At 45.3% G+C, this 11,407-nt stretch overlaps 1 protein-coding gene across 1 annotated transcript in view; it reads right to left on the bottom strand.

The window, feature by feature from the left end:
* Nucleotides 1–836: 836 nt before the first annotated feature.
* Nucleotides 837–11,407, bottom strand: part of RHOJ (ras homolog family member J) — a gene marked incomplete at both ends in the record, with an annotated part of 56,796 nt that continues 46,225 nt past the window's right edge. The window contains 4 exons of the mRNA XM_082000770.1: nucleotides 837–983; nucleotides 2,179–2,274; nucleotides 3,580–3,744; nucleotides 9,196–9,254. Coding sequence (XP_081856896.1) covers nucleotides 837–983; nucleotides 2,179–2,274; nucleotides 3,580–3,744; nucleotides 9,196–9,254 — 467 coding nt within the window. The remainder of the gene's footprint in view (nucleotides 984–2,178; nucleotides 2,275–3,579; nucleotides 3,745–9,195; nucleotides 9,255–11,407) is intronic.

The raw sequence follows: 11,407 nt of genomic DNA, 5'->3' as shown, positions 1-11,407 counted from the left end.
GGTTTCACGTCGAGGGCAATATTCTTTGGTGGCAGAATTTCTTTGTTTCAATACACTAATGCTATAACTCTGTTCTTCCTTTCCCAGCTTATGGAAACGTGGCTCAGCCTGAACATTCCCCTGTTAAAATACAGTTATTTGCATTTTTTTGTTGTAAGAACATTCCTTAAGTCTGGAGGTAAATGTTGATCCATTTTGATAGCTTGGGTGCAGCAACACGCTGATGATGTGAAGTTTCACCATTAAGTGAAAACAAGCTGGAATCGCTCCACCTTTGCTTCCATGTAGTTTGAACAAACCAAAGTATATCCTGAACTAGTGAGTCTTACAAAAGGAAAGTAATTTAAAAGTACATCTTACCTATCGTGTATATCTTACATAATAGATTTCTACAGATCTCCATGTGCTTTCAGTCAATTCAGATTAAATTCCTAAGTACTGCAAATTCCTAATTTTGATTGTGCTTAAGGCCACAAATGGAGTTTCTCTTGTTTCTTTTACCACCTTTAGTTCTTTGTTTTTCCACACGCCACCTTCACCTTATTCCTAAGGTGAAGAGTCAAGCAGGAGCAGGCATCCTGGTTTCTGTTGGCTCAGTGCAGTCTGCAGTAGTGGGAACAGGCTGCATACAACTCTGGAGGATTAGGAAAGCACATAGACATGAGTTGGCCTACTGTGATACAGCTTGGAGGTTTCACAGAACAGAGGGCTCCTATATTTGGGTAAGAAGGACCCCTTTCTGGTCATGTTCCCCATTTCAGTTGCATGTGACCTTCATTGCCTTTCTAACCTGCTTGGTTTCATTGGACTCATCTCGGTTTTCTTTCCAAGTGACTTCACACAAGGGTGCAGCAGCTGTGGCACTTTGCACAACGCTTCTTCTTCTGCTTGGGATGGAAAATGGTCAGGATTGCCTCATCGAAGACAGTCTTAAGGCCTTTCTGTGTGAGGGCCGAGCACTCCAGATAGCACTGTGCTCCGATCTGAAAGAGAAGAGAGAAAACGTGAGTACCTACTGTTGGGAAAGACAGAGCGACCCTGTTCCAGCATCCTTCTGCATGCATATGTGTCCTGCCACAGAGGGAAGCCCAGACCCTTAGAAAGGGGGTCAAGTCATTGTTTTGTTTTGTGTCTGGATGCCTTTGGAAATAAGGGAACAAGCTCGGGTGGTCATCCTGAGCAAGGGAGCAGGGATGAGCATCAACACCGGTTCCTCACCACAGAGGGTAATGGGGAGTAGGGATTCCCTGCGTGACTCTCCAGAGAGAGGGGGGCTGCACCCATATTTGAGTGCCAGTGCAGGAGCTTCGCCTCCTGTCGGTGCAGCTAGGGGGGGGGTTTAAGGAGATGCTGGGCTGTTAGCTGAACCTGTTCATATACTTGGTTCTTCTCTCCTGACCTGTCACTCATGTCCTACCTCCTGCAACACCAGGGAGCTGCTACCTGGGGGAGTGCTTCCAGCTGGTTTCTGGGAAGTGGGAAGCATCATCTTGGGATGGGAGCCTTCTGGAGGTGCTGGTATGACAAAAACACACACAGTGGCCTGGGAAAGCAACCTCAGCTTATTCAGAAACGTTGTTGCTTATTCAGCTTATTTTGCTAGTGGATGCTCTTGCTGGCCTTCGAGGGCCAGGGTCTGTAAGGGCACCTGCAGCATATAAGGTGGAAATGGCTGGGGTCCAGATGCCTGCACTTCAAGGCTTGAGGAGGGCTTTTATCCCCTCACCGTCCCAGGAGAAAGGTTCAATAGCATAGAAACCTTGGGACCTTCTTCTGATCTGCTTGAAGTACAATGGATAAATGAACATCAAATTGTGCTTTTTTTAAGGGACAGTTTGGAAAGAGGTGACTGCAGAGAGGTGTTTGCCACATGCACCTCCTGGCAGAAGCCTGAACAAGAAACACTTGACTGACTTAGGTAAAATAGGCAGTAAGATCTGTTTTTCTGCCCATTTGCCAGTTACTGTCCTGTTGCACCTTGCTGCTTTGCTTAGAGCTCAGCCGGGTGTTGCAGCAGAACAGCAGGCTTGGGAGTCTGGGTCCAGCCTGTTTGAACAGAGGCTTTAATCTCTGGCTGGGACCAACCAACTCGTCCCGAAGGAGTCCACCTTGGATGAAAGAAACCCAATGGAAAGCTGTGATCAATCAATTTCATGGGACCTCAGAAAAAGCCGTTACCTCCTTTGCTAGCTTCACTCCGTGCTCATAGGTGAGTGGTTTCTCCTTCATGTAAAGCAGCCGAGCCAAAGTTTTGGGATCATCCCGGAGATCAATCTAGTAGAAAATACACAAACCCTGTGCTGAGTACTGCCTTGCTGTAATTCTTGAGACAGATATTCATATCTTTACAAACCCACAGTCATGTCCTTGCATAAGGGCGCCTGTCCTCCACACCTCTGATGATACTTCAGAAATTAATTGCACATATTTTCCTTTTTTTTTTCTTCTTTCTTTTTCTTTTTTTCTGTTTAATATTAATTAGTTCTCATTGGCAGGTTATTGGGCCACAGCTCAGATAGCTGCAGTACAGTGAAGATGTGGTCCTCAATGGCTCACACAATGCATCTTGGAAAGTGTTGGTGGAAGCTTGAGCCACATTGGAAGGGGAAGCTGCTGTAACCCTGCACTGCATCGCCTGAAAAACACCCTGACAGGCCAGACAGATGCAGCTCAGTCTGACTGACTTGAAACAAAATCCTTTATTTCCATGGAAAACATCAAAGTGAAGCATTCTGGCATCACAAACCCATTTTCAGAGTGTATGATCCAAAGGGTAATACTTTCATTTTAAAATGGGTATTTTAGATTATTCCAGTGTGGAACACAAAGCAAGTGCTTGAATGATTGGACTTCCCTATGGCATGAAGATTTTGGTTTTGACCAGAATTTGATCTGTTTCTCTAACTTGGCTTAGGTAACCATCCGGTGTTCGGACATTTTCCAGATGGTTTCCCTACTTCTCACAGTGTCTAGCCACTCTTTGTCTTGGAAACAAACCCATATTTAAGGCATTTTTATTTGATTGATAAATTCATAGATTTTAAGGCCAAAATGAAGTGGTTTGATCATTTAGTCTAACCTCCACTATAACACAAGCAGGATGGTGAGTCACTAATTGCAACATTGATGTAAAAGCATGATGGGAGGCTATTTCCTTCCCGTGTCTCTAAGTTATTCATTTGGTTAATTATTCCCATTCTTAAAATCTAGTTTGAAGTTTAGCTTCTGCTTAGAAGACCACAGAGTATGATGTTTTTATTTTCCTTCACTAAAGGCCTGTCAGAAATATTTTCTCCCTATAGGTATTTATGCCTTGATACCACACTGATATTCATTTGAGTAAAAACTGGGATGAGTTTTGCCAGTTGTGACTAGCATGATGGGACATCTACATGTTGGTTTCCATTCCCAGTCCCTGAGTTTTCCCTCCGATGGGGAAGTCTGGCTGCATTTCACATAAGAAGTTAAATAGGAAACCTTTCCACAGAGCTCAGCCTCCAGCCATGCCTAGGGGGGAGTAGGAGCCCCCTCACTCTGAAGACCCCCACAATGGCCAGCGGTGCCCTGGAGGAGTGTTACCTGTGTTCCTATGAGGACGTAAGGCACGTTGGGCATGCAGACTTTCAGCTCGGGCACCCACTCCTCCTGGACGTTGTGGTACGAGGCGGGGTTCACCACTGAGAAGCAGATCAAGAACACATCCGTGTTGGGGTAGGACAGGGGTCTCAGCTGGTTGTAGTCCTCCTGCCAGGGGGGAAACAGCAAGTGTGTTATGGGGTGGGGGATAACTGCAGATGGGGGCATCACATTGGCTGTTGATGAACTGCTCAACACTGTCCCTCCGTGCTCATGCACGCTCATAACCTCTAGGGAGCTGCTGAGCAGTCACATCTCGTGGGCCAGGGCTGTTGTTTTTGCTAGCTTCTTTACCCAAAAGAGCTAACACATTTTGTTTGTGTGTGTATCATCCGTGGTGACGCTGGTGTAGAGGGTAATGCTAAACAGCGGCCATCACTGGTGGTGTAATAAAAATGGATCTTGAGGCTGCGTGTAGTGGCCTCAGCCCTCCTGCAATGTGATACCATCCTGGGGAATATTATTTAACTGTCACCACTAGCTAATATTTGCTGATGATACACATCTCTAGGGGCTTTTCTGTTAATATTACGGGCTTTCTATTCCCGGTAGGCATTATAGACATGACCATATACAACAAATATGGGTCTCCGGGCTATTTGGTGCCATCACAGTCATGTATGGTACGCAGCAATCAGTCAGCAGAAGACACTCATCTTGCAAGCACAAAGCAGATCAAATCCAGCCTGTAGTGGATGGGTGAATGCTGGGTGTGATCTAGTGTTTCCACAGGCCCTGGACTGGGGAAGAAGAGATGTCTTCTTTTTGTGCTAGTTGTGAAGCAGGTGAATTTTCAAACAGCTTAAAGCACAACTGTGTCATGTCATGAGCTGGCTTTGATAGCTGACTTTCAAGGAAGAATTTCGGTCTGTTTTCAGGCTTGAGATGTTGAGAGTGAGCAGAGGTTTTGCAAACCATGTGAAAGGGATAGACTGGGTCTTTCTGACAGTGAGAACATAGGTAGCTGTTGGTAGTTTCCAATGAAACCTGTTAGAAAATTTCAGTACAAAGAAACAGATGCTTTTACAGGGGATACACCTGTTCTGAAGACTTTTTGGGGGTCCAGAATTAAAAAAGGGAAAGGAACACAACATTAGAGAGTGAGAAATGACAATACATGTTGCTGCCAAACCTGACTGAGACCTAGGTCTTTAGTTTACAGTTTCTGCATTCTGGACAAGCCTCAAATCTCTGCAGTATGGTCTTTTTTGGCTATATTGTCTGAAACTTCAACTGGGGCAGTTCTGCTTTGCAGGTACTGAAATAGTTAATAAGTCAATGAAAAGAAAAAAAAAATATCCAGGTGCTGTTGCTCAGACTTGAGAACCTTTATTTGAGGTAGGGAAAATCCACATTAGGGGCAGGAGCAATGCAACCACTGTCTGTCCTGCATGTCTATATCACCCTGTGCCCAGATCAGATGGTGCCTTAATTCAGTCTTGCTTCTGTCTGGCTTTGGTTGGATCAACAAATGAGAGGGCTAAATTATGAATCGAGATTGGTATATCTTCTTTCTGAAGTCTTTTGTTCACTTTGTTCATCAGTGATAAGATGACATGGACTACTTCTGAATCTACACTAATTTCAGAAAAATAATGATGGATTATGTAAAAACAGTCTGCTCCAAGATTTTCTAAACAAAAAAAAATGTAATTATTTATTCTGAAAGGAAGTATGAGGCCAAATTTAGCTCTGTCTCATTAAAAAGAAGTTTAAAGAAATTTCCTAAACCACAACCAAACAAAACATTTTGTTTTGCCTAACTGGATGTTCATTGTCCAAAACCTTCTTCAACAGGAAAAGTAAATTCCCAGTTACCACCTCCAGCCGCACAGCCACAGTGTTTGGGGTAAAGCCAGAGTATTTGTCAACTGACCTATGTCTTTCCAGTATCATAGAAAGTATTGATCTGAAGAAGGATTTACATGACAAGAGGAGGTATTTGGACATGCCGGACCAAGAAAGAGTGGATTCTCCATGTTCAAAGAATGGTAGGAAAATGGTAGGAATCTCAGAGACATTTGTGGGAACATCAGTGATACAGGGCATGAAGAAGCAAAGTCATTGGGAGGAGATTTATATCAGGGTCTGGAGATGACCTAGCCCCCACGAATGAGTTACTAGAGGCAAAGTGGATGCCAACATGATGGAGCAAAGGAGCAATTGCATTATAGATGAGTTTTTTGCAGATGCCGTGGGTGGGGGAGGCCTGGCCTGATGCCTGCGTGATTGTGGGACTTTATTTTAACCTGGAACATCAAACCTAATGACTTCTCCGATTACTATGCCACAGTCAACATGGGCTGATACTAGGTGCTTGGCAAAGGCATTTTTCTGTGTTTTTGGTTTAATTGCTGCACACCAGCCTCCTGAAACACCCACGTGGTGGCAGCAAGCCCTCAAGGAATCGTGATTTAGGATTTTTTGAAAGAAATTGGCTAAATATGACCAGTTTCAATATTCCAGACATTCATATTTAGAGGGGCTGGAACTTACCATACTCTTAAAATTATAAATAAAAACTACGAGTGCTCTGCAGTGACAGCTGCAGGAGTATGCATTTCATTTTATTTTGCTTGTTTCTTTGGAGCCCCTAGAAAATCCTTTTTCAGAAGGAGCATTCCCAGTTTGTGTTAGCATCACAGATCATTGTATAAAGCGTAAGGAGGGACAACCAGGCATCGTATAGCAGAGGTTTCATCTCCCATCAGGGCACAGGGGAGCTTGCATGGACGTATTAAAGCACAAGCAGAGATGTTGTGGGTAAGAGTCGCCCAGAGCTCCTTTATTTCCCTGTCTTTGCGGGTTGGCAGGAGCTTCCAGACCTCATCAGACAAGGACCCTGTGTCTCTTCATACCTGCTCTCTAGGAGAAGGCTGTAAAACCTTGCAATGGACCGTTACGAGACATGGCATGTTGGGATCATTTCTCATTCAGAGACAGCTTGTTGTTGAAGTCAAGCAAATAAATAGAGTAAAAAAGGACTGGACATTAGCATGGGCATGGGGCATACCCAGAGGTGCTGCAGCTGGTGACAGTGGTGTTTGGGAAGGGACATGAGTCCTCATGGGCTTGGGCTATAGCTGGTCATTAATTTGTTTCCCTGGCTCATGCTTGCCTGTTATTTAGGGAGTGCAAGGCTTCCCAGTTACACTGCCTGGCCACTGGTTTGGCACGGAAATGCCAGCACCGGACCTGGCCTTGCTGAGTTACATGCCTGTGACATGCCGGTGCTGAGAGGCATCAGCCGGTGCTGCTCCCTCCCTCCTCTCTTGCCGCCAGAGGCTTTGCAGGGCTCGGGCCCAGAAAGAACAGCAAAACTTGCTTTTTTATGTTGCTGCCGCGCTGATCTCATGTACGCTCCCTGCCATGCCAGCCAGTTAAAGCGCTCCACACCCAAATCCAGCTAGGACTACCGTTTTTTCCCTCCTAGGAATGTGTGTGCCAGGGATGCAGAAAACCAGATACCCAGATCTGGGTCTCTGCCAGCTCTCCCTTGAGGCTGACAGAGGGTCCTGCTGCAGGAGTACATTTTCCAATTGTTATTTCATTAGTATATGTTTTATAGCACCGTAATGTCAAGTGCTATTTTTGGCTATGACTTCACACCAATGCCTTTGGAAAGCCACACAACACAAGGAGAAGGCAGGAGGAAACAACCCAGATGATCTGTCGTTATAGCTTGAGCATGTGGGAAGCATCATCCTTTCAGCCTCCACAGAGATACAATCTAGTCATCAAGAAGTGATTCACCCTCTGAGTTCTGACTAGATGGCCACGTCCTCTGGACCAAGGTCTGAACGGGAAATGAGCCTGATGATGAGTTCGGAATGGTGCTTGGAAGCAGGTGGTGCTCTGGCTAGTTTGAAGCAGAAGATGGCAAAATGATTGTGGAGGAACGGATGGAGGGGTGAAGTTTGTCAGAGAGGGAGATTTGTTTTTCTTTGGGATCAGCAGGACAAATAAGAGGATGTGTTACTGAGGAAATGGCTGTCAGGTGGAACTGTCAGCTCTACAAAACAAGCAGAAATATTCAGGCAGTGTGTAAAATCTGCCTGAGAACCAAATATAACTCCAGTCTCATTTGCAAAGGCTTGCAGTGCTGCCAGATCGCGGCAGACACGCTCTGAGCTCTGTGTTTGTGAGCACAGAATAGAAAATTGAACATGCATTGACCACGGGACAAGGACTCGGGTGATAGTTTGGGACTGGCTTTTGGATCATCTGTTTGCACCATGTAAATAGAAAGGATAGGTGGACTGTAAGTGACACCAAGCTAGCTATGAAGTGACCGTTGCTTCCTACAAACATGTGTTAAGAATAAAATGAAAAAAAGCCAACCCCCAAGCATAAAAGCCCCAGTGCTGCTGAGTGTAGGTTTTTCTGGAAGTGACAGTCTCTCCTGATGCAGTTTTTGACCTCTCTGCATACTGCTGCAAAGTGTATTCTGTAATAACCGGCCTTCTGCAGGCGGGAGGGGGTCTCCTTCTGCATTGTTTATGCATTTCATAGCAGTCAGTCATGGCCAAAAAAAGCACAGCCAAGAAATGCTCCTGGAAGCAAAGACCTGCATTCAGGGCTGCTGGCTCCCAGAGAGTGAAGCAGGCTCCCGAATCTGCTTCCCTCTCCTTCTGCCTCCAGTGAGAGCAGGTCCTTGGCTGCCCAGTGCCAGCTCTGACTGGAGGAGCTGGTGAATGTGGGTTCCAGCCCTCTCAGGCTGGGAGAGACCTGGGACCTGCTCCCTCTCCTCTCGGCAGGTGATCTTCTGCAAAGCTTCTGTGCGGATGGTGGTCCTCTTTTTATTCTGCCTGTTGCTGGCATTTGGAGGTAGGAGAGAGAAAATTTCACCATGAAAACATGTTGCTCCCTGCTCCTTTTCTGCCCTTCTACTGGCAGAGCAAGGCGGTGAGCAATTCTCTTTCTCTCCAGTGGGTGAAATCAGCCCACAGACCAGAGCTCCTCCCCAAACTTTTTGTGCAAGCACACTGTATCGGACCGTGGACAGTGAAAAGAGTAAAAGCATTATATATGTAAGTAAGCATGGGGTACAGACTCTCCTGTAATGGACCCCCTTGTCCTGGGAGAAGGATGTTGGGATGAATGCCAGTCTGGCTGGGTTACCATTTAAAAAGTCAACAGCTGGTGACCAATAGGCTGGTGCTGTATTATATTAATTTTCTGAGCTTGGAAATGGGATTTCTCTGTATCTCCAATGCCACCATGTGGTAAATGTAAGAAAACACTGACTTTATATGAAACGTCATATTTGCAGTAGGAGGTGGATATATGGGAGGCTGAACAGCCTAATCAGGCTTTAGTTTTTTGCTTAGACAAAATACAGTCTTAGGGATGAGTGTATTTCTGTGTGTTTTATTGCTGAACCAGAATGAAAGCTTTATGTAGAAAACAAAAAAGAGAAGGTCAGCAGTTCAACCATTACAACTCACAAGTGATTTTTAATATTTCTACCCCCCCCCAACAGCATGAACAACAAACCCCAGTATATGGTAGTAACAAACCCTGGGAAAGGAAAATTATGAATGTTTTGCTGTAATTTACCTGCCCTGCAGTGTCATAAAGTCCCAGCAAGTGCTGTTGTCCTCCCACAGTCACAGTTACTGGAAGAGAGAAACAAGAGATGTTGTTTATGCACTAGCCAGTGGACTCATTTTTATGTGTTTTAATTCTAAAATGCCAATACAACCCCTGTGTGAGATACATAAGTTCGTGTCTTACAATACGCATCCTAAACTGAGCACTTAGATTTAACCCATATTGAAGGCAACCTAAAGTCACGACAGAAGCAAATGCTTTATGCCAAACTCTTATTTCTTCACAGACAGCCAAGATAGCTGAGCTACACAGCACTGCTAACAAGAACCTGGAGACCAGAGGACATTTACTTCTGTCTCTGCAGCCATCAGCTGACAGCATGAGGTACTAGGACTTGAAAGCACAGGATTCCTGCCTCCCCACCCTGAGCACTGGGGTAGGTTTGTCATGGATCATTGAGAGGGTTTCTCTATTATTTTATTTCTTCCAGGCTGTGAAATGGTGAAGCATTCTGCAGTGGTTGATGTTTGGCGGGTCTCAGTGGAGACGCGCTGCCTCTTGGGCAACCTGTCCTGTGTCATGCAATCGCAGGTCAAGTGACAGTGCTTAACGTGGGGCTCTGCGGTGTATGCTCCAAAGGATGGGGAGGAAGAGGAGCACTAATATTTGCAGGGATGTTGAACAGATTCTGTTGCAAATGAAGGCAGGCATAGCTTAGTTTATTGATCACACTCAGCACGTTTACTCCTCTAGAAGAACTCCCTTTGAACTTCATTTTGAGCCCATTGACATTGATGAAAATGTTTTCTCACTTTCTTAGATGAACTCCATTATTAGCTGATCTCTGTAATCAGTGTTATTTTGCATAAAGGATATGATCTGTGTTAATGAGTTAGTTAACCAGTTAAACTGCTTAAATCATTACTTCTCAACTGGAAATAAAGGAGGGGAATCCAGTTCCATCCATTAGTCAACAGGAAGATTTTAAACATTCATCAGGAAGGTTGCTCAAAAGAAGGGTGTTCTCACAGCCCATGGACTTGTTTTAAAGCACGAGGGCAAATGGTTGGAATGAGCATGGAGCTATGGCTTGGGTGGAAGGGGGCTAAGAGTGGTGCCCATCAGCTGATCACAACTTGCCATTAACGAGGGCCGGAAAAGTTTAGTAGTTACTTTTGGGAAAGAGGAGGCTTGAAAACATCACACAGATTCTTGCTGATTTTTTTTTAAAGGGATAAGACTATTGTAGGAGAAAAGAACCTACCAGTTTATAGAAGTTAATCATTCCTGCACTGGGGAACAATGTTCTGTTTGAAATCTCTTACACTTGAAATCTCTTAGACTTGAAGTCTCTGTCAGTGTGACTGGATAGACTGATTACTCGGGAGCCAGACCTGTTCTGCTGATTTTACTCAGCTCAAGGACCAGCTGTGGGAAGATGTAGCCTTCAGCTGAAGGCGATTTTCCAGCTGCGATGTGTTAGCCATGTGTTAGCGGTCAGCTGGCCAAGGTGGTGTTTAGGACTGCACATGAACATCAGTCGCACTGTCAGTCCTTGGTTGAATTTGTATGGAGTCTGCAGAGCACCTCCAAAGCAGGATGCTCATATGGCAACCGTGTGACCATGGGGTGCATGGAGGTGCAAGTGATGTAATGTGTATGGTGAATATGAAGTGACATTTGCCATATGTCAGTACTGACATACTTACTCAGCTTTGCCTCTCACGCTGGCTAGCCCTGAGCGCAGGCGAACTGAGCTGCTTGCAAAAGATCAGCTCAGGTATTCAGTGTTTTTAAAAACTTAAGAGTCTGAACACTGAAATTCACTCCGTCCAGGCTCAGGCTGCTGTGAAGCTTTGCTGGCCCATCTCTTGGTGGCATCTGACAGACCTACACTGGCAAAAAGCCCTGGTGTAGATACAAATTGCTGCAGTAGTTAATATGGTTTGGAGTTTGGATAGAGGTCCAATCTGTCTCTGGTGCGCTTTGCTTTGCCAGAAGGATGTGCTGCAACAGCTCCTAAACTATTACCTGTGCTCAGTGGTCCATGAAGTCACGGGGGGTGTTTTGCAACAGGTCTGTGGAGCCACACACCGAATAGTTATTGATAGTTTGTACAGTTCATTTTGGCTCTGGGGACCTCTGTGATCTCTGGGGAGTGCTGAGGGGGGAATAAAGAGGCTAGTGGTGACCTACCATTACTCTTCACATGGGCTAA

The sequence above is a fragment of the Phaethon aethereus genome, assembly GCF_964289735.1.
Source record: "Phaethon aethereus genome assembly, chromosome: 5".
Lineage (NCBI taxonomy): Eukaryota > Metazoa > Chordata > Aves > Phaethontiformes > Phaethontidae > Phaethon > Phaethon aethereus.
This window is presented reverse-complemented; position numbering and strand designations above follow the sequence as displayed.